This window comes from Coenobita brevimanus, chromosome 97 (assembly GCF_032717465.1).
Source record: "Coenobita brevimanus isolate Jiangsu-jjx chromosome 97, ASM3271746v2, whole genome shotgun sequence".
NCBI lineage: Eukaryota > Metazoa > Arthropoda > Malacostraca > Decapoda > Coenobitidae > Coenobita > Coenobita brevimanus.
In genome coordinates, this window is record NC_137050.1 from 34,594,099 (window position 1) to 34,615,183 (window position 21,085).

At 43.8% G+C, this 21,085-nt stretch overlaps 1 protein-coding gene and 1 pseudogene across 1 annotated transcript in view; both read right to left on the reverse strand.

Moving 5' to 3' along the window:
* The window catches only part of LOC145413653 (uncharacterized), a 204,735-nt gene that overhangs the window by 38,969 nt on the left and 144,681 nt on the right, over nt 1-21,085 (reverse strand). The window contains exon 9 of the mRNA XM_080283311.1: nt 10,584-10,757. Within this exon, the coding sequence (XP_080139437.1) occupies nt 10,584-10,757 (174 nt within the window). The remainder of the gene's footprint in view (nt 1-10,583; nt 10,758-21,085) is intronic.
* On the reverse strand, nt 13,846-16,879 carry LOC145413725 (uncharacterized; annotated as a pseudogene).

The window sequence follows — 21,085 nt, forward strand, 5'->3', positions numbered from 1 at the left end:
CCCTTAAATGGAGGTCCCTTAAATCGAGGTTTGAGTATACAATGAAATCATCAACATGGAGTGATTGCATACAACTTCTATGGTAAACACATATGCAGTCTATCTATCTATCTATTGCCAGACACCTCAATCCCTTAAGGGATGGCCACAAACAATTTGTCTCCATGTCACCCTGTCCAATGCCACTTCACTGCCTTGCTCTCAGCTCACACCCCCCTCACTCATATACCTCTCCACTCCATCACTCCATCTCATCCATGGCCTCCCCTTCCCTCTCCCCTCCTCCACCTCACTCGCATACACTCTCCTTGTCAGTCTCTCGCTCTCCATCCTATCCACATGGCCAAACCACCTCAGTGTATTTCTCCACCACAGCTCTCCTTCATTTCCTCATTTGTCAGTCTGTTTCTCCACATAACTCCATAAGCTCCTCTCAAATAACTCATTTTCACTGCTCTCACTCTTGACTTGTGTCCTTCCAACAAGGTCCAAGTTTCACTTCCATACATTAGAGATGGTATCACAATACTGTCATGTAGGGACTTTTATATTTCCATGCTCACTTCTCTGTTCCTTATCATTGCTTTCAAAGAACCGGCAACTTTTCTTCCCTATTGTACCCTATCAAGCACTTCACCCTTTAAATTTCCATCCTTATCCATCACACTACCCAAGTACTGTACTTAAACGCACTCATATTCTCCGTTTTCTCCTTATCCAGCCTCACTGTACATTAAGTGACTTCACTTCTCTCAAAGACCATAACATTACTCTTCCCTACATTCACCTTTAGATTCTGTTTCTTACACACACTCCCCAACTCATTCACCAAGCCTTGCAGTTTCATTTCATCTTCCCTTAACAACACAGCATCATCTGCAAACAACAGTACAGGTAGGTCCCGTTATACGAGCACTCGATATATGAGAAACCGATTATATGACCTGGGTAAATTAGGAACTATTTTCGATATACAATTTCAAAAAGCCAATGATACGACAATCAGTCTGGAGCATGGTGTGAGGATTCTAACTCAGTCATCCCAGCAAACGCAGTCATCGCCGTTTTCTCCCAACTTCAGAGAGCAATAGCGGGACTGCTCAGCTGCAGCGTTGGCAGACGTGCGATAATTATTGCAGAATGCGATATTTTGGCATATTTCGTGTTATGCAATAGCACGCATGCAATAATGCAATGACTTTCATAACCTTATAATCTGAAAAAATAAATCAGGGATTGCAAAATTAACAAGTCTACTGTAAAACTAGTACAACAGTAGGATTTAGTAACTCTTGTGATGACCAGTATTATAATCTGGTAGGTACTTAAGAGTTAAAACAAATTCAATAATGTTAATTAATCACTTCACATATAAATATATTAATTCCACAGTAATTACCGAGTTATGTGAAGAAATGCCTTTGTTTATGAGTGCGATTACTTTGATCAAAAAGCAATAATTTTAACGTGCTGGGTAAAATAATGTGGGTTTGGGAATCTGGCAATGCTGCTCTGCTGGCAACCGCCAGGCCAGCTTCCCACCTCCGACACATTACCACCTATAGATGAGTGTTATGCATGTTTTATATGTTTAATTAATGTGCAGTCATGTTATTTGCATACTATTTGCTCTTTCAGGTTGCTCTCTCTACAGTTCAGTATTACAGATATGTTTGTTGCGTTTGGTATTGTATATTTTAGCTTGAAAACTTATCTCTGATAGGGTCCTTGAACCCAACCAATATTTTACCATTAGTTATGTTTCATTATATGAGAATTCATTATATGACTATGCCAAATGGAACCTAACCACTCATATTTTTAAGGCCTTCCTATTCAGGAAGTTTCCAAACACTGCCCTCTCTTATTACAGTCGCTCCAACATCCAATGCCCTACCTTGTATCTTATAAACCCATCCATATACAGACTAAACAACCATGGGGATATGACATATCCCTGTTTCAATCCAACTTTCAGAAAAAAAATTTACACAGTTCACTATCCACATGCACTGCAACTTTAGCACCCTCATTCATACTCGCCACGGCATTCAGCAACTTCTCATTTACTCCATATAATCTTAATACTTTCCATATTCCCTGTCTATCCACCCTGTCATATGCTTTCTCCAAATCCATGAAGACCGCATACAATTTTTTTCCCATCTCTAGAAACTTTTCAACTAAAGACCTAAGAATATATATATATAAGAATATCTATCTTTCTATCTACTGCCAGACGTCATAATCAATAAATAAATATATACACTATATAGTAAAACCTCACTATAACAGACTAATTGGGGCCCAAGCCACTCCGAAAAAAGCGAAATTCTAATAAAAAGAACATCCGGACTTTTTCCAATATACAGTATTAGAGATCAGTCCCGATTGCACCAACTTCTTTTTTTCATAAGCACTGTTGCTTCACTGTTATCCAACTCATATCCAGTATTCAACATCCTCAAGATCCTGACAAACTTCAATGTCCATCGAACGCCCATCATCAAGATCAGAACAACCTCCCAATACCCATCAAATGCCCAACATCAAGGTCACGACAACCACCCAATTCCCATCCACTCTCATCATCAAGGTCATGACAACCACCCACTGCCCATCCAGCCCCCATCATCAAGGTCAGGACAACCACCCAATGCCCATCATCATGGTCACAACAACCACCCAATGGACATCATCAAGGTCATGACAACCACCCAACGCCCATCCAAAGCCGATCCAATGCCCATCATCAAGATCATGACAATCTACTCAAACATCCTCATCCTCCACCATCCTCCTGCACAAGCTGGACTGAGGTCAGGTAGTTCGGACCACTTCTGGCTTTATCAGACTTTTCCCAATGCATGAGAATTTAGTCCGTCAGGCTCCTCGAGTCCGAAAAAAGTGTATTCCAATATAATAAAGTCCATTATATCATGGTTTTACTATACTGTATGTGTGTATATATATATATATATATATATACATCTATCTATCTATCTATTGCCAGACGCCTCAATCCCATTTGGGGTGGCCACAAACAAATCGCCTCCAAGTAGCCCTGTCCCCCGCCATTTCACTGCCCTGCTCCCAACTCACACCCCCCTCTCTCATATACCTCTCCACCCCATCCCTCCATCTCATCCTCGGCCTCCCCCTCCCTCTTCCCCCCTCCACCTCACTCACATACACTCTCTTCGTCAGTCTTTCACCCTCCATCCTCTCCACATGGCCAAACCACCTCAGTGTGTTCCTCATAAAGCTTCCTATCACATCCACATCAACACCACAACGCTCCTTTATATCCTCATTCGTCAGCCTGTCTCTCCATGTGACTCCACAGGCTCCTCTTAAATAACTCATTTCCACTGGTCTCACTCTTGACTTGTGTCCTTCCAACAACGTCCAAGCTTCACTTCCGTACGTTAGAGTTGGTATCACAATACTGTCATGTAGTAACTTTTTCACTTCCATGCTCACTTCCCTGTTTCTTATCACTGCTTTCAAAGAACCAGCAACTTTCTTCCCTGCTGTACCCTTTCAAGCACTTCACCCTCCAAACCTCCATCCTTACTCATCACACTACCCAAGTACTTAAACGTACTCACATTTTTCAATTCCTCACCATCCAACCTCGCTGTACATTCACTGTCTTCACCTCTCTCAAAGACCATCACTTTACTCTTCCCTACATTCACCTTTAGATTCCGTTTCTTACACACTCTCTCAAACTCATCCACCAAGCCTTGCAGCTCCCCTTCGTCTTCACTCAACAACACAGTATCATCTGCAAACAACAGTACAAGGAGTTTCCAAACACTATCCTCTCTCACCAGGGCCACTCCAACATCCACTACCCTACCTTGTACCTCTTTTATTACCCCATCCATGTACAGATTGAACAACCATGGAGACATGACACATCCCTGTTTCAAACCAACTTTCAAAGAGAAAAATTCACTTAGTTCACCATCCACACGCACTGCAGCCTTCGCACCATCGTACATACTCTTCACAGCATTCAACAACTTCCCATCTACTCCATATATTCTTAACACTTTCCAAAATCCTTGTCTATCCACCCTGTCATATGCTTTCTCCAAATCCATGAAAGCCGCATACAACTTCTTTCCCTTCTCTAGAAACTTTTCCACTAAAGATCTAAGAATGAATATCTGATCTACACAACCTCTTCCCTTCCTAAAGCCTCCCTGTTCTTCTCCAACTAATTTCTCTGTTCTTTCTCTAACTCTGTCAATAAGTATCCTACCATACACTTTTCCTATTATACTAAGAAGACAAATGCCCCTATGATTACCACACACTTCTTTTTCCTCTTTTCCTTTGTACAAGGGAATAATTATACCTGACTTCCAATCCTCCGGGACTCTACCTTCCTCCCAGGCCAATCTGCACATCTTCCACATCCATTCTACTACTATCTCTCCCCCATGCTTCAGCATTTCACCACACACTCCATCAATTCCTGGGGCTTTCCCCGATTTAAAAACTTTCTTCATTGCTTCCACAACTTCTATTCTACTGATTTCTTCCTGTCTTCTCACCTCCCTCCTTCTCCCAGCCATTCCCCAGCCACTTATACTCGCATTACTTCCATCCTCTACGTTCAACAATTCCTTAAAGTGTTCTCTCCATCTGCTCACTTTTTCTCCCTTCTCCACTACTAATCTACCATTTTTATCTTTCACTCCCCTGCTAACTTCACTTCCACCCTGTCTTACTCTTTTCACCTCTCTCCAGAACATTTTCTTACAGTCCCTCCACTTTACACTCAAATTCCTTCCAAATTCCTCATCCACTCTCTTCTTACTCTCTCTTACTAATCTTTTCACCTCTCTCTTTCTTTCTACATATAACTCTCTCTTCCGCCTCTCAACTTCTTCCACGCCCCTATTTCTCATCCATTCATTGTATGCTTTCTTCTTTTGTGCCACAGCCTGTTTCACCTCTTCAGTCCACCACGCTGTTCCTTGCACCCCCATCCGTCTTCTCTTCCTCCCACACACCACATCACATGCTGCACATATTTCTTCTGTAAATATCCTACACACACCTTCCACATCTCCCATCTGCTCCAATTCATATTTGCCCAATCGTTCCTCCACTTCTCTCTTATACTCTGCCTTTTTCTCATCCTCTTGTAACCTTTCCACTCTCCTTGCAACTACTCCTTCCTCTCATCTTTCCCTTATTCTATTCCTCCATCTTACTTGAATTTTAATTCTGGCCACCACCAAGTAGTGGTCAGAAAGTCCACTCCCCCAACCTCTATAAACTCTTGCATCCATTACACATCTTCGCATCCTTTCATCCACACACACATAATCAATCATTGCCTTCCTTTCATTCAGTTCACCACCCACCCTTCTCATCACTCGCCATGTATACCTGTGGATCATTTTATGCCTGAAGAGGGTATTGGCTATCACCAACCCCCTCCCAGCACAAATGTCCACTAACGCACTCCCATTCTCATCTATCTCAGCAGGCACACCCCACTCACCAACTATTCCATCCACCTTCACATTCCCAACTTTACCAATCATATCACCAATCAAAAACACTCTCTCATTCCTTCCAAACTTTTCCATGCACACTTCTACATTTGTCCAGAACTCCTCTCACTCTTCTAGCACGATCTTGCGTTGGCGCATACACACACACAATCGCCCACATTTGTATTTCAACTTTCAACTTTACTCACACAATCCTTGACCCAACTGATCCATACTGTCTTATGCTCCTCTTCCATCTTTTACTCACAACTATACATACTCCTTCCTTTGCCCTCTCATTCTCAACTACTCCTGCACATATACCCCATCCATACTCCCATTCTCTCACACTTTCTCCTCTTCATTTTGTTTCAGTTATTCCACATACATCCACTTTCGCACCCTCAAGCACCTGGACAATCTCTCTCTCTCCTTCACCTCATCATTCGCTCCCCTTACATTCCAAGTTCCAATTACCATGTCCTTTGTCCGGTCCTTGGTCGTCATCGTTTGGTCAGTCCTTGTCCGAGGCTTGTTGTTTGTTTTTTTAGTTAGTTGTTTTCCGGGGAGGGGCACTAACCCTCCGCCAACCCTTTCAGTCGCCTTTTATGACAAGCAGGGATACTGGGGGAGTATTCTTGAAAAAACCCCCTACCCCCAGGGGGTACATATGCATATATATATATATATATATATATATATATATATATACAGTAATCCCTCTAAAATCCGAACGCCCAATATCCAAACATCCCCACTAACTGGACATAATCGTCCCGGGATCCAACATTCCCAAAATGGTCCGAAAACCACAAGAAATTCGGGGGGAGGGGGGATTTTTTTTTTTTTCCCCCCCGCCTGTAATTTGAACTTGCTGCATGCGGCGTGGGACAGTTTTGTTGTGGCGCGTCATTCCTCCGACGTCCGATAGAGCGCCGCTGCATCCTCCCCACTTTCCGCCTGTCTCTCGCCGCGAGTGCACGCTCGTCGCCATGACTGCCCAGGAGCTTGCTTTTGTGGTGGTTCCTTACCTGCTGCACTCAGGCCTCCTATTAGTGTGTGTGATGATGGCCCCGCCGCCTGAGAAGAGGAAGAGAGTGGTGTTGACTCTGGAGAAGAAACAGGAGATATTGGAGAAAGTAGATGCGGGGTGGTCTTCTTCCCGCATCCTCCGCGAGTTCAACCTGCCCCGATCTACTTTGTTTGATATCAAGAGATCCCGAGACAAACTCATGCAGTACACGGCTGACTTCTCGTCGAGAAGCAAACGCAATGTGGAGAGGAAGGTGATGTTTACTCCCAAGTTTGCTGAAATCAACCGCTCCACGTTGTTTTGGTATCGACAGCAACGTGCTGCTGGTGTGATGGTACGTGGAACGGAGCTGAAGGCTGCTGCTGAGAAGTTCGCCAGGCTTCATGACCCCCTAGACTTCAAGGCATCCGAGGGTTGGCTCTTTGTGTTCAAGTTACGGCATGGCCTTACCAACCGTAAAGCTCATGGCGAAGCTTTGGACGCTAACAAGGATGGAGTTGACGAGTTTTGGCACAAGGTGAAGGGCTTGATCGACAGGGAGGGCCTCACTCTCGGTCAAGTCTACAATGCTGACGAAACTGGTTTATTCTATCGCTCTTTGTCCACGAACACTCTAGCCGAGGAGACGGCTGGACCTTGCCGCAAGCTCTCCAAGGAACGGATATCTGCTTTGTGTTGTGCCAATGCTAACGGCATGCACCGGCTTAAGCCCGTTATTGTTGGACGTGCAAAGCAGCCTCAGTGTCTTCGTGGGGTGATGGATGTCCTTCCTGTCATCTGGTACCATTATTTGAAGGCATGGTTTACAGCCCAGATCTTCAAAGACTGGTTCCACCGCCACTTCGTCAAGGAGGTCATCAATTACCAGACAAAGACACTGGGAATCCCGCGCGACCAGGTAAAGGCCCTCCTTCTCCTCGACAATTTACCTGCCCACCCGTGCGACAAGGACTTAGTGGCCGAGAATGGCCAGATTAGGTGCATGTTTCTGCCACCTAATACGACTGCTCTCATCCAACCAATGGACCAAGGAGTGATCGTGGCAACAAAGCGCCTATACCGCCGGAAGTTCCTGGATGAGGTGATGGTTGTTCTTGAGGACGAGGACGAGCACAGGGAGGGACGGAACACGCGAGGCCAGCGGACTTTGGAAAACCTTTGCCACTACAACATCAAGTCCGCAATCTACAACTGGGCCAGTGCATGGAGGGAAGTCCCTGTCAAGACTCTAGAAAATGGTTGGTCTCGTCTGCTTCTCGGAACGGATGTGGAGTACAATTTTCTAGGGTTTGACGTGGATGACTTCCACGCACGGCTACGTACGCATGGCGACGATGTTGATGTGGACGATGTGCGTGAGTGGTTGGATGATGACGAGGGCGATCCTGGGTATCAGACATTGTCTGATATCGAGATCGCGTCTTCAGTTGAAGGTGTCAGTACCCAGCTTGAAGATTCTGACGAGGATGGCAACGATGATGCGGACTCCTCTCAGCATGACACTACTCCAGCCATCCCCAAGCTGAGCGCACTCCGGGAACACCTAGAGTTCGTTCTTGACTACCTGGAACACCCGGACTGCAACAGGGAGATGGGGCCCTTGGGACTTGTGGAGGAAGTGTGTGCTTTCAGGCAGCGCATCATCAATCGTCAGAATCATCGGTCCTTGCGTCAATCAACGACTGACAGTTTTTTCAGGCCCGTGAACCCCGTTGTGCCCAGCCCTGGCTCCACTCAGTTGCCTCCCCAAGACAGGCCCTCATGCTCCGAGCCACAGCCCAGCACATCAGCCACGGTGGAGTCACCGCTCGACGTGAGTTTGCGGCTGTCTTCAGAGTCCTCTGCAGTGGGTACGCCATCACCACGACCCAGCGACGCACCTCTAGGTCACCTGCCAGTGATACTCTCGGACTCTGACAGTGATTAAACAGCAAGAACTTCTCCACTAGACCACATGGGAATTTACAGTGTTGTGCAGTGAAAAAAACAGTGTGTTGTGTTAAGGATTTACAGTTGTGAGTGAAAAGACTAACTTGGAACAAAACTTAACGTAAATAGACTTGTTTGTTTTTGCTTTAGAAAATGGTTAGAAGAGTGAGAAAAGTTACAGTGCAGAGTGCAACACTTCGTAAGTTACAATGGAGCATACGTTAGACAAGAGTGCGCACTGTGAAGAGAATGGACATCTGAGTGCGACTGACTAAGTTCAGTGCAAGACTTCATGAACAGTGAACTGGAAGTGTTTCAGGAAATCCTTCTTACTGTCAGAGTCCGAGAGGAGGAGGTTATTCATCGAGATGGCCATGGACTTGCTGTAAGTAGGCAGAATGTTTCATACCATACTTTTTTCCATCCTATACTTACCTCAAACACCTCATTTCACTCTTTAATGTCCTTTATTGGTGTGAATAGGGTGTTAGGAGCTATGCATGTGCAGCAGGAAGGTGTTTTTCTGAGTTAGGCTAGGTTAGGGTCCATAAGTACCAGTCCAGGAGCCAGTAACCAGAATGTTTAATACTGTATGAACATACCTCTAAACCCTCAATTTATGCTTCTTTTGCATTTATTTCAGTCATTTATGTGCCTTATTGGTGTGATTTGGGTCTTAAATAGGTGCTATGCATGTCCAGAGGGAGTTGTATAGTTGTTTCTCTGAGTTGGGGTCCATAAGTACAAGTCCATAAGCTGGGGCCTAATATCCGGACAGGACCAGTATCCGTACCTGCCTATGGCCCTATTACGTAGGATATTGGAGGGATTACAGTATATATATATATATATATATATATATATATATATGGAGCCTCTGTGGTACAGTAGTAAAGTGTGTGTTTTTGTACACTGAAGAACGAGGGTTCACGCCCTGCCAGGATAATAAACTTTGGGAGCATTCTTCTGGCCACGTACTGCCTTGGCAGACATTAGGGGTGCTGTGGTTGAACCAGTGTCGCATACTATAATGTATGCTTGCACCCAGTCGGCTTGTGCGGGCCGATTACACTTGGTTCACAGATACACACACATCCAGTCACTCCAACACAACAATTACACTTACAAGCACTTCTCACCCTACATACAATCTCTACTAGACAGCTTTAGCCACTTGGTGGAGATACATTGGCTGTATCATTCCCACTTCAGTAGGGATAGGCCAGTCCTGCAGTGGATACTCAAATGGCTAATGATGATATATATATATATATATATATATATATATATATATATATATATATATATATATATATATTTACACACACACACAATTATCATGAACCTGAAAGTGAGGACTGTTACTGGAGGTAAACTAGAGTGAGATGGTAATATTTATGGAAATTGTTTACCTGTTAGTATTCTGATGATGCAGTTATATTGGCAGAAAGTGAATGAGGGTGGCAAAAGCTTGTGAATGAGTCTGAAAGAGTTTGAACATAAAGAAAACTGTAAGTCAATACAAACAAAAGCAAAAGAATGGTATTTGAAAGGAAGTAACATGGACATACATCTTAGCATGCAGTAAAGGATAGTATGAGGAAGTAGATTGGATCCTACCCAGCCCATTTTACTAGTAAAAAAAAAAAAAAAAAAGGTCAGGACAATGGACAAAATGATGATGAAAACTTAAAAATTAGTATTTATCATAAATCACTGCATACTACACTGTGTGCAAGAAAAATCAGAGCAAGGGTTAGTCTAACAATTAAACAGTATCAGAACTTTATTTTTTAATTATTCCCAAGCTTTACAAATGCTTTATTTATCTGTATTTACAACTGTTAGTAGTAGAGTAGCATAGTTATTCCATGCCAGTGTTGATACAATAAAGGTATAGTATTTAAATGTGATGCTGGAGGAGTTAAAACAGGTTCAATGGAGGGGAATATATTGGAGAATGCTTTTCCTGTTCATCATCAGCACCTGTCTATGTGTCTTTGGTTTCCACACTTTCTCTTACTCACCATAACCTTGCATACAGAAGGAGTTAACTGGTTCTATACTATATTATAAACTACACACTAAAATTGTCAACTCACAGCATCTGCAATATATGATGATATAGCAATGGGAACTTGGCGTGCCTTGTTGAAGACTTCCACCTCAACGGTCCAGTTTTCATGTGAAAAATACACCTCCACTGTGCAGTACTGGCCCTTCCTCACACCACGCTCTGCTACCCATACATCACACAAAATGCCTCGTACTACACGCTGAAACATAATAAACATCACTCCCTAATGACACAGCTTCAACATGGTATACATTACATGATTAAAGTAATATTTATGAAAAAATGCATAGTGCTGTAAATAGGCAAGCAAAAGCCAATTAATATCGGCATCTGTAACAGAAGGGAAAAATTATCTGATATTCAGAACCGTATCTGAATCGGCTCAGTGACAGTGGAAAATAAATGTTTTTTACTCAATGACCCTTGACTCAAGTCTTCCACCACTCAATTTTCTGTTTTTCAGGTGTGAAGTAAGGTTATCATGATTATTTTCCAAAAATAGCATCCAACATGCTGCACACTGTTCTTAAAGGTAAAATACTTCAACTAAAATATACAGAATATTTAGAGCATAATATTACATCACTGTGGTTAGAATCCACAAAAACGTTACCTAAAGCGCAGTTTTCTGCCAAGAAGCTATGGTGAACCTGTGAGTCAGGCAGTCTCTCTCTCTCTCTCTCTCTCTCTCTCTCTCTCTCTCACACACACACACACACACACACACACACACACACACACAGTATACATGGGTGGTGTTCCATCAATGGTATGACTTAGGCTTAATGTTTACTTCCAGCGACACAAGAGATGTGAGCAGAAATTCAGTTTCATTTATTTCTAAAAAACTTCTGTAAAATGTATTTAATAAAAAAAATCTCTCTCAATCTATTGCCAGATGCCTCGATCCTGTAAGGGGTGGCCACAAACAAATCGTCTCCATGGCACCCAGTCCCCCGTCATTTTGCTGCCCTGCTCCCAGCTCACACTCCTCTCTCTCATATATCTCTCCATTCCAGTTCTTCATCTCATCCTTGGTTCCCCCCTCCCTCTCTCCTCCTCCACCTTACTTGCATATACTCACTTCATCGGTCTCTCACTCTCCATCCTCTCCACATGGCCAAACCAACTCAATGTATTTCTCCTAACGCTTTCTATCACATCTACATCCACACCACGATGCTCCTTCACTTCCTCATTAGTCAATCTGTCTCTCCATGTAAATCCACAGGCTCCTCTCAAAAAACTCATTTCTACTACTCTAACTTTTGACTTGTGTCCTTCCAACAAGCTCAAAGCATCACTTCCATATGTTAGGGTTGGTATCACAATACTGTCATGCAGTGACTTTTTTACTTACATGCTCACTTCCCTGTTCCTTATCACTGCTTTCAAAGACCAAGTAACCTTTCATCCTTGTTGTACTCTTTCAAGCATTTCACCCTCTAAAATTCCATCCTCACTCATCTCACTACTCAAGTACTTAAATGCACTCACATTTTCCTTTCCCTCCTCATCCAGCCTCACTGTACATTCATTGGCTTCATTTCTCTCCAAGATCATAACTTTACTCTTCCCTACATTAACCTTTAGATTCCATTTCTTACACACTCTCCCAAACTCATTCACCAAGGCTTGCAGATCCCCATACTCTACAATTGACAATACAGTATCATCTGCAAATAACAGTACAGAGAGTTTCTAAACACTGCCCTCTCTCATTAGGGTCACTCCAACAGCCACTGCTCTACCTTGTACCTCTTTTATAACCCCATCCATTTGCAGACTGAACAATCATGGAAACATGACATGCAATGGGGTCTATAAAAGCCCACGTTGCTTAGAGGCAAAGCGGGGATCCTCTGTTTGGCTCAGTGTTAACATGCGCGCATTTGAAGTATGAGGGCCTGAGATCAAATCTCGGTCAGACCAGTGATGAATTTGTTATGTTTCATTTCAGTTATTACATTGGTGGCAGTGGTGGGATGTGAGGTGAGGCTTGGAGGGCAATGATGATGATGGTTAGCTGACAGCGTCCTAGTCCTTCCATCCCAGGGATGAGCTGTTCAGTGCAGTCTGCAGCGTCCCCAGTGGTGGCCTCCAATGCTATGCTACCATGTGTGTTCAAAACTCACCAAATTAATCACCAACGGGAGAAAAGAATGATACAATGGGGTCTGTAAAAGCCCACATTGCTTGGAGGCAAAGGAGGGATCCTCTCTTTGGTTCAGTGATAATGTGTGCGCATTTGAAGCGGGGGCGCGCCACATTTCCTGCAGGACACATCTCCTACAAATTTAGCCGTTTTTAGAGTAGTGACATATTTCCTACAGAGATACAGCATATCTCCTACACACAGTAGGTGTAGGAAATAAGCTGGGTAATAAGTTATTATGTAGGAAATGCGCTTGAATCTCTTGAGTGTGTGGAAGAGTTTTGTTATTTGGGAGACATGTTGTGTGCTGGAGGTGGGGCTGGAGCTAGCTCTGTGGCTAGGGTGAGAAGTGATTGGAAGAAGTTCAGGGAGCTCTTGCCTCTCGTGACATTGAGAGGACTCTCCCTAAGTGCTAAGGGGTCTTTGTATGCAGCATGTGTTAGGGGTGTAATGCTGTATGGTAGTGAGACCTGGGCAGTGAAGGAGGAAGATATTCGCCAGCTCAGACGTACAGAAATGACAATGATTAGGTGGATGTGCAGTGCGTCCCTGCGTCCAAGGCCTGGAGGGGCTGGGTTTACGATGGAAGAGTTGAGAGGTAGGATGGGACTGGAGTGTATTGGTGTTGTGATGAGGAGGGGTAGATTGAAGTGGTTTGGACATGTGGAGAGGATGGGGGAAAATAATTGGGTGAGGAAGGTAAGAAGTGTTAATATTGGGGGTGGGGTTATGAGGGGTAGACCGAGAAAGGCATGGGACGAGGTCATTAAGTGTGACCTCAGGGTTAAGGAACTGAACAGGGAGGCTGCAATGGATCGTGCAGCGTGGAGAGCCGCCATTAGGTGACCAAGGCCGACACAGGCAAGCATGTTGGAGCCTTTAAAAATGAAAACGAAAACGAAAACGAAAACGTGCTTGACACTTGTTTTTGTGTAGGAAACATGACCGCCTATGTGTAGGAGCTGCGGCAGTATGGTGCATCCATCATAACATGAAGCATTACAATGGCACTTTTTTATTTCTCACTAAAACATATGTATATAAAATGAAACATTACAATGGCACTTTTTAAATGAAAACCTCAAGCCTGTCATGAATGGCAGTACGACAAGTGGGACATGTTGCAGGGTTACTATCTGCTGCTGACACAAGGATAGTTATGCAATCTGCACAGGAGGAAATGTGTCAGCAGGGCAGAAGAACAAATGTCCTTTCCCTTCGCCTTAGGCAGATGCTGCACCGAAGTTCGGGAGGAACATCTTGTGCACCAGCTCCGTTGTTGTCAGGGCCCTGATGCTCATCCCCACTCTCATCAGCACTGTCTCCAGGAAGATGAAATGATGAAACAGAGCTATCAAATGTGTAAGCGACAGCATTGATGAATTGGGTCAATGTGTATGTTCCAATCTGAAATTTTTCTTTCAAGTTCTCCCTGCGCTCAATGTTTCTAACAAACTTCTCCTTTTTCTGACGAGTGATGTCCAAGCCAGCATCCACACGTTCAATGTCCTTAGTTGTGTCTGTTATCAGATTATTCATATGTGTTAGGAAAGTGTAGATGTTTGGCTTGTGCTGGCGGACAATGGCTTTCAGTCTGCTGTGATATGACTCTGCATCACTGTTAGTTCCACGAGAAAATTCGAAGACAGATATCCGTTGTGGAGTGACTTTTCGAATCCAGTACTCTGTGATGTAGGTTTTGAATGCAGTAATTTTTGCCTGGGAATGATTATTCACGTCAAAATTTTCTTGGAACAGAGAGTCAACTGCTTCATGCATCCGATTGGCTGGCACATAACTTAGTGTCATGATCTTTTTGACCCACTTATTAAACTGCTTGTTGTCGTTGTAAAGTTCAGTTAGCCCCAGTTTCTGAATTTTCCGGTACAGATTTTGAGAAAAGTGGAACTGACAGCCCCCTATCTGAAGCTGTGGCCAGCAAGAGTGAATTGCTTTACCAGAACTGCTTTCAAAATCACCCATTGCTTGTTCGGGATTCAGGTTGGGGATGAGTTCCTTCACTTTTTGCATTGTGAGATCATGCAACTTTTGAGACTTTGAGGTCATCAAAGTGAAGATGAGTGGGAATGAGTGACCTTTGTAAAAGCCAAGCAATGTGAAGAGCTGGTAGAAAAGTGCAGGCACAGTGTAAAAGTACCATCAAAATTCCATTCCTTAATTGTGGTCATCAGTGGTACCAGAGTTAGAGAGTAAAAAATCATTGCCAAATGACCACTTCCCTGATCTGTGATAACAGATCTGCGGTTTCCGTTAACCCCTAAAACGCAGGGCGTCGCGTTTGCGACGCTCGCCAAAAAGGACATAATGGCGGAGCATCGCGTTTGCCATTCGAGTTAATTTTGAATAAATGCGGGCAAGGATGTTCCAGCTGATATTGTCTATCAGTACCACCACCCTTTAGCTACAATTAGCATACTTTACCTTTGCACTACTGACCTCCGTTGTTGCCAAGTATCGCGTTTTTCCCCCCTCTCCCCCCCACCACGGCCCGGCCAGCCTGGCTGTGATACATGGCAGCGCTCTGACTGCTCAGAACTGTAAATCTGCGCTCTCCTCTCACAAACAGTTTATGCTAATAGGAAACACTTGTTTCCCCAGTTGTAACACTAGCTTTTTTTCGCATGGTTTGCCCCTGTTTAGCGTCAGTTTACCGCAGGCTTTCAAAGTGACATTATGGTGAGTTCTAGCTCTTCCGAGTCAGTGCGAGCGGCCGACAGGAACGAGAATAAAGTGACGGGCGTAAGGCAGAATAAAAAGCGCCCTGCGGTGATCTTTTGGGAAGTAATATGATTGAAAATAATGTAGTATATATGTTTTTAGCTGTGAAAAAGGAAATGTTTGTTGAGTGACGGGAAGACCGCCGCCACGCTGCATGTCGGCCTTACGCTTCGTTGACTTTATCCTTATTTTCAGTGCTTATTGTACAAATATGGATTCCAAACTACCTATACGTTGTAGTATAAAGTTTACTGTGACAGAATGAGGCTGTGGTAGAGGGGAAACCGGGTTGCTGGAGGTGTGAAACTGAAGATTTTGTTACCCAACTTTGCAAGTCTCCACAAGTCCTTGGGTAGTCCACAAAGGCTCAACACCTGTCTCTGGAGAAAGCTGAATGTAAGTACTATCTGCCATACCAAGTATAATGTTCTAGGGTTAATCTCTGATTTTTGGCTAATATTTTTCTGCAGGTACTCAGACCGCGATTGAACGACGCCACCCGGGGGGGGGGGGGGTCGGCTGTCCATGGCCGCGCATTAGGGGTTAAAGGCCTGGGCCTCTGGGCTTTCTAGAATGTTGGCACACTCCTCTGCAGTGTGTGGTTGCCTCGGTTGAATTCGGCGCTTGGCTCGAAGCATGCTGTGCTCTACAGATGAGAAAGACACATCTGCTCCATGTGAGTGATGTCTTGTTACCCGCCTGAAGATCTCAGAGTTGCTGGTAGAGCCCACTTCCTCAGCAGCCTTCCTCTTGAGAGTGTTCCTCAGATCTGTTGCAGCAAAGTAGGATGCTTCATGGTTGTGACCTTGCGTTGCTCTGATGACACCAGTTGTCTGTAAAGTATGACTGCCTAATAATTCGAACAACACCTCACACCACCACCACCACCACCACCACAGAACAACACCTCACACCACCACCACCACCATAGAACAACATCTCACACCACCACCACAGAACAACACCTCACACCACCAACACCACAGAACACCACCTCACACCACCACCACAGAACAACACCTCACACCACCACCTCACACCACCATCAGAGAACAACACCTCACACCACCATCACAGAACAACACTTGTGCATAACTTAGATGGCGCTAATTATTTGATGGCCTAAATTATTATTTTTTATCAATCTGCCATGTACAAATATTAAGTAATTGTCAATAAATATAGGAACATAAGCACCTCAGTAATTTTGTACTCAACATGTTGATCAAATCTCACCAAGCTCCCGGTCTATAACATTTTACAACAATTTTTACCTCCGACAATACGGCTCTTCCTCTACAGTTGGGGTGCTGAATGCAATGCAGATACAGTTTGTTGTTTCTGGCCACATTTCGGAGGTACCGGAATCCAGAGTTGTCTTTGTAAACCACTGCACTGAAGTGGATGTTCCCCTCAATACTAGCCATGCTTGGTCCAGGAGCAGTGGAGTACAAGGTTCAGAAATGCCGTCTGTCCCGTCGAAAGGAGAAACAAATACTGCTGGATCAAGACTAAACTCGACTCATGTCTGAATGTGAACGATACTTTTCTCCTTATTATGGTTGCTCCATAATACTGCGCAGAACGGACATATAACAAGCTAAGTACTTGTTGACTGGTCAAGGTCGTCAGGAGTGTAGTGAGCCAGAAGCGCCGAGTACAGAGGCGCTCTGATGGGGGGAGGGGGGGGCGGCTACACGTGTTGGAAATGTGACAGAACAGATTATTGTGTGTAGGAGATATGCTGTATCCTTGTAGGATATGTGACAGAACAGATTTTTGAGTGTAGGATATATGCTGATCTCTGTAGGAAATATGTCACTACTCTAAAACTGCTAAATTTGTAGGAGATGTGCCCTGTAGGGTACTCAGTTTTTGTGTAGGAAATGTGCTGGATACTTGTTTTTGTGTAGGAAATATGACCACCTATGTGTAGGATATGTGGCAGTACACCCTTTGAAGGGTGGGGGCCTGAGTTCAAATCCCGGCCAGACTAGTGATTAATTTGTTAAGATTCAGTCTGGTCATTACAGACGCATCTCTGTTTCAATCCAACATTCACATAGAAAAATTCACTCAATTCACTATCCGCACACACTGCAGCCTCAGCACCCTCATACATACTCTTCATGGCATTCAACAACTTCCCGTTTACTCCATATACTCTTAATACTTTTCACATTCCTTGTCTATCCACCCTGTCATATGCTTTCTCCAAATCCATGAAGGCAACATACAACTTCTTTCCCTCCTCTAGAAGCTTTTCCATTATAGACTTAAGAATGAATACATGATCTACACAACCTCTTCCCTTCCTAAAACTTCCCAGTTCCACCCCAACTAATTCCTCCGTTATTTCCCTAACTCTGTAAATGAGTATCCTACCATATACCTTTCCAGTAACAATAGGAAGACAAATGCCCCTATGATTACCACATATTTCTTTTTCTCCTTTTCATTTGTACAGGGGAATAATCATATCTGACTTCTAATCCTCCAGGACTCTACCTTCCTCCCAAGCCAATCAGCACATCTTCCATATCCATTCTACTACTATCTCTCCCCCATGCTTCATCATTTCACCACACACTCCATCAATTCCTGGGGTTTTCCCCATTTTCACTTTCTTCATTACTTCCACTACTTCATCCTACTGATTTCTTCCTCTCTTCTCAAATCCCTCCTTCTCCCAGTCAGTACTTTCATTCCATGTTCAACAATTCCTTAAAGTATTCTCTCCATCTACTCACTTTTTCTCCCTTCTCCACTAGCTATCTATCATTTTTATCTTTCACTCCCCAACTTACTTTTTTATCACCTTGTCTAACTTTCTTTATCTCTTTCCAGAACATTTTCGTATATTCCCTCCACTTTCCACTCAAATTCCTTCCAAATTCCTCATCCACTCTCTACTTACTCTCTCTTACTAATCTTTTCACCTCTCTCTTCCTCTCTACATTTAACTCTCTCTTCTGACTCTCAACTTCCTCCAAGACCGTTTCCCATCAACTCACTATATGCTTTCTTCTTTTATGCCATAGCCTGTCTCACCTCTTCACTCCACCAAACTGTTCCTTGCACCCTCTTTCGTCTTCTCTTCACCTCACACACCACCTCACATGCTGCACAAATTTCTTCTTTGAATATCTTGCACATACCTTTCATGCCCCCCATCTGCTCCAGATCATATTTACCCAATCATTCCTCCACTTCTCTCTTATATTTGACCTTTTATCCATCCTCTTGCAACCTTTCTACCCTCCTTGTATGGACTACTACTTCTTGTCCTTCCCTCTTCCTATTCCTTCATTTCATTTGAACCTTGACTTCAACCACCACCAAGTGGTGGTCAGAAACTCCACTCCCCCAACCTCTGTATGTTCTTCCATCCATTACACACCTAATTCTACAATACACAAACACATAATCAATCATCAATCATTCAGTTCTCCATCCAACCTTCTTGTCACTCGCCACGTATACATGTGGATCATTCTGAGTCTAAAGAGGGTATTGGCTACCACCAAGCCCCTCCCTACACAAATGTCCACTACAGCACTGCCAACCCCATCCACATCTGCATGCACATCCCGCTCTCCAACTTCTCCATCCACCTTCACATTCCCTACTTTTCCATTTATATCTCCAATCAAAAACACTCTCTCATTCTTTTTAAACTTTTCTAGGCACATTTCCACATTTGTCCAGAGCTCTTCTTTCACTCTACTTGCACGATCTTGCATTGGTGCATACACACACACACAATTGCCCACACTTGTAGTCCAACTTTCAATCTTACTCACACAATCCTTGAGCTGATGGACCCATACTGTCTTATATTCTCCTTCCATCTCTTGCACACAGCAATACAAACTCCTTCTTTTGCCCTCACATTGTCACCTACTCCCACACATATACCCCATCCATACTTCCATTCTCTCACAGTCTCACCTCTCTAGTTCATCTCAGTTATTCCACATACATCCACTTCTGCACCCTCAAGCACCTGGACAATCTCTCTCTCTCTTTCACCTCATCATTGGCACCACTTACATTTCACATCAGAATCTGTACCATGTACTTTGTTCGGTTCCTATTCGCCATCTGTTGGTCAGTCCTGGTCCGGGGATTCTTGTTCGTATTTTTAGTTAGTTGTTTTCCAGGGAAGGGCACTAACCCTCTGCCAACCCACTTGTTGTCACATACGGAACACATGTTGGTCGGTTATAAGGTTACTACACACAATTTAATTATCATTGTCTTTCTTGGAGCATAAGAAATTTAGTGATGAATCTGGTCATTTCTTGCAAATCTAATTTTGTTTAGTTAATGTGAAAATGCTGTTATTTTATCCATCCATCCATCATCCAATTCTATGACGCTCCATGAGGAGCAGAGGAGCCCAGGGTTAGGCAAGCTGGTCCTGACATTTAAGATGAGAGTGACCAGGCTCACTCATCCCTGAGTTGCTTTATGTGAGCAATAAACCCCAACCACTCCTGGACATAAACTTGCACAGGCTCCATCCAATTGGAGTGCCTTAATTACCCGCTAAACCACCAGATGCCATAATTTGGTTATATGGTTGCCACCCAGCGTAGTAAATTGTTTCCTGGTGTACAAGTACACCATCTGGCTAGTCACTCAGTGTAGAGTCACCCACAAACAAAAGGAAGGGGAAAGAATGAAGGAATGAAAGACAGAAAAGGAAGGATAGAAGAGAGGAATGGGCAGACACCAACAATAATATATATCAATATATAGTATTAAACTGTTTAGGAATATCACAATTTCTTAAGCTTTTTTTTGCCTTTTTATGTGGCAAAAGCTATACTCAATCGGATACCTTTATGTGAAGCTACAGAACATGGTCAATGTTTCTGGCATATCCGATGGAGCCAGGATTCCGGGGGCTTGAATGATGAGTGAATGGAAGCGTGGCCCATTGGACTGGGCAAATTTGGGCTGTCTGGACACTGCTACTCCTCACCCTGCCCTAGGGTGGGAAAGGGCAAATTTGGGCTGTCTGGACATTGCTACTCCTCACCCTGCCCTAGGGTGGGAAAGGAGGTCCGGATGATGAAGATGAAAAGCTATACAGTGATAAATGTACTATATCTTTACATTTTACAAATACGTAACATCTATGGCCAAATGACAGAAAACAACATCAAGCACATACTATTAACTTTTGTGCTTCCCTAAATGTACGCATGACTCAATCAGTAGACAAACAGAAAACACATAACATTTCTTTCTTTCTATCTACAGTAGGCTTGCACAGTGCGTGATTTGCACTGTGCGCGAGTGACCAAAAATCATAACCAAAAACCTTGAATGCGTGAGTTTACCTCACAGAACGCGAGGTAGAGGCAAAGAGTGGCTCAAAAATGCCATTTTCTATTAGTACGCAACCACCCCTCACACAACGCATCACGTGTCGTCATGTTGATGCGCATAAATTCCTGTGCATTCTACTGCACAGCCTGGGGTACAAGGCAGCAGGCGCGCCATAACAGTCCTGGCTCGTGCACAGTGCGGATCCGCTCTCTACAACTAACCTGTCGTGTACAACATGTGGCGTTTTTTTTTGCTGCTCCATCCTGGCCTGTACTTCGCTGCACCATGGCTCC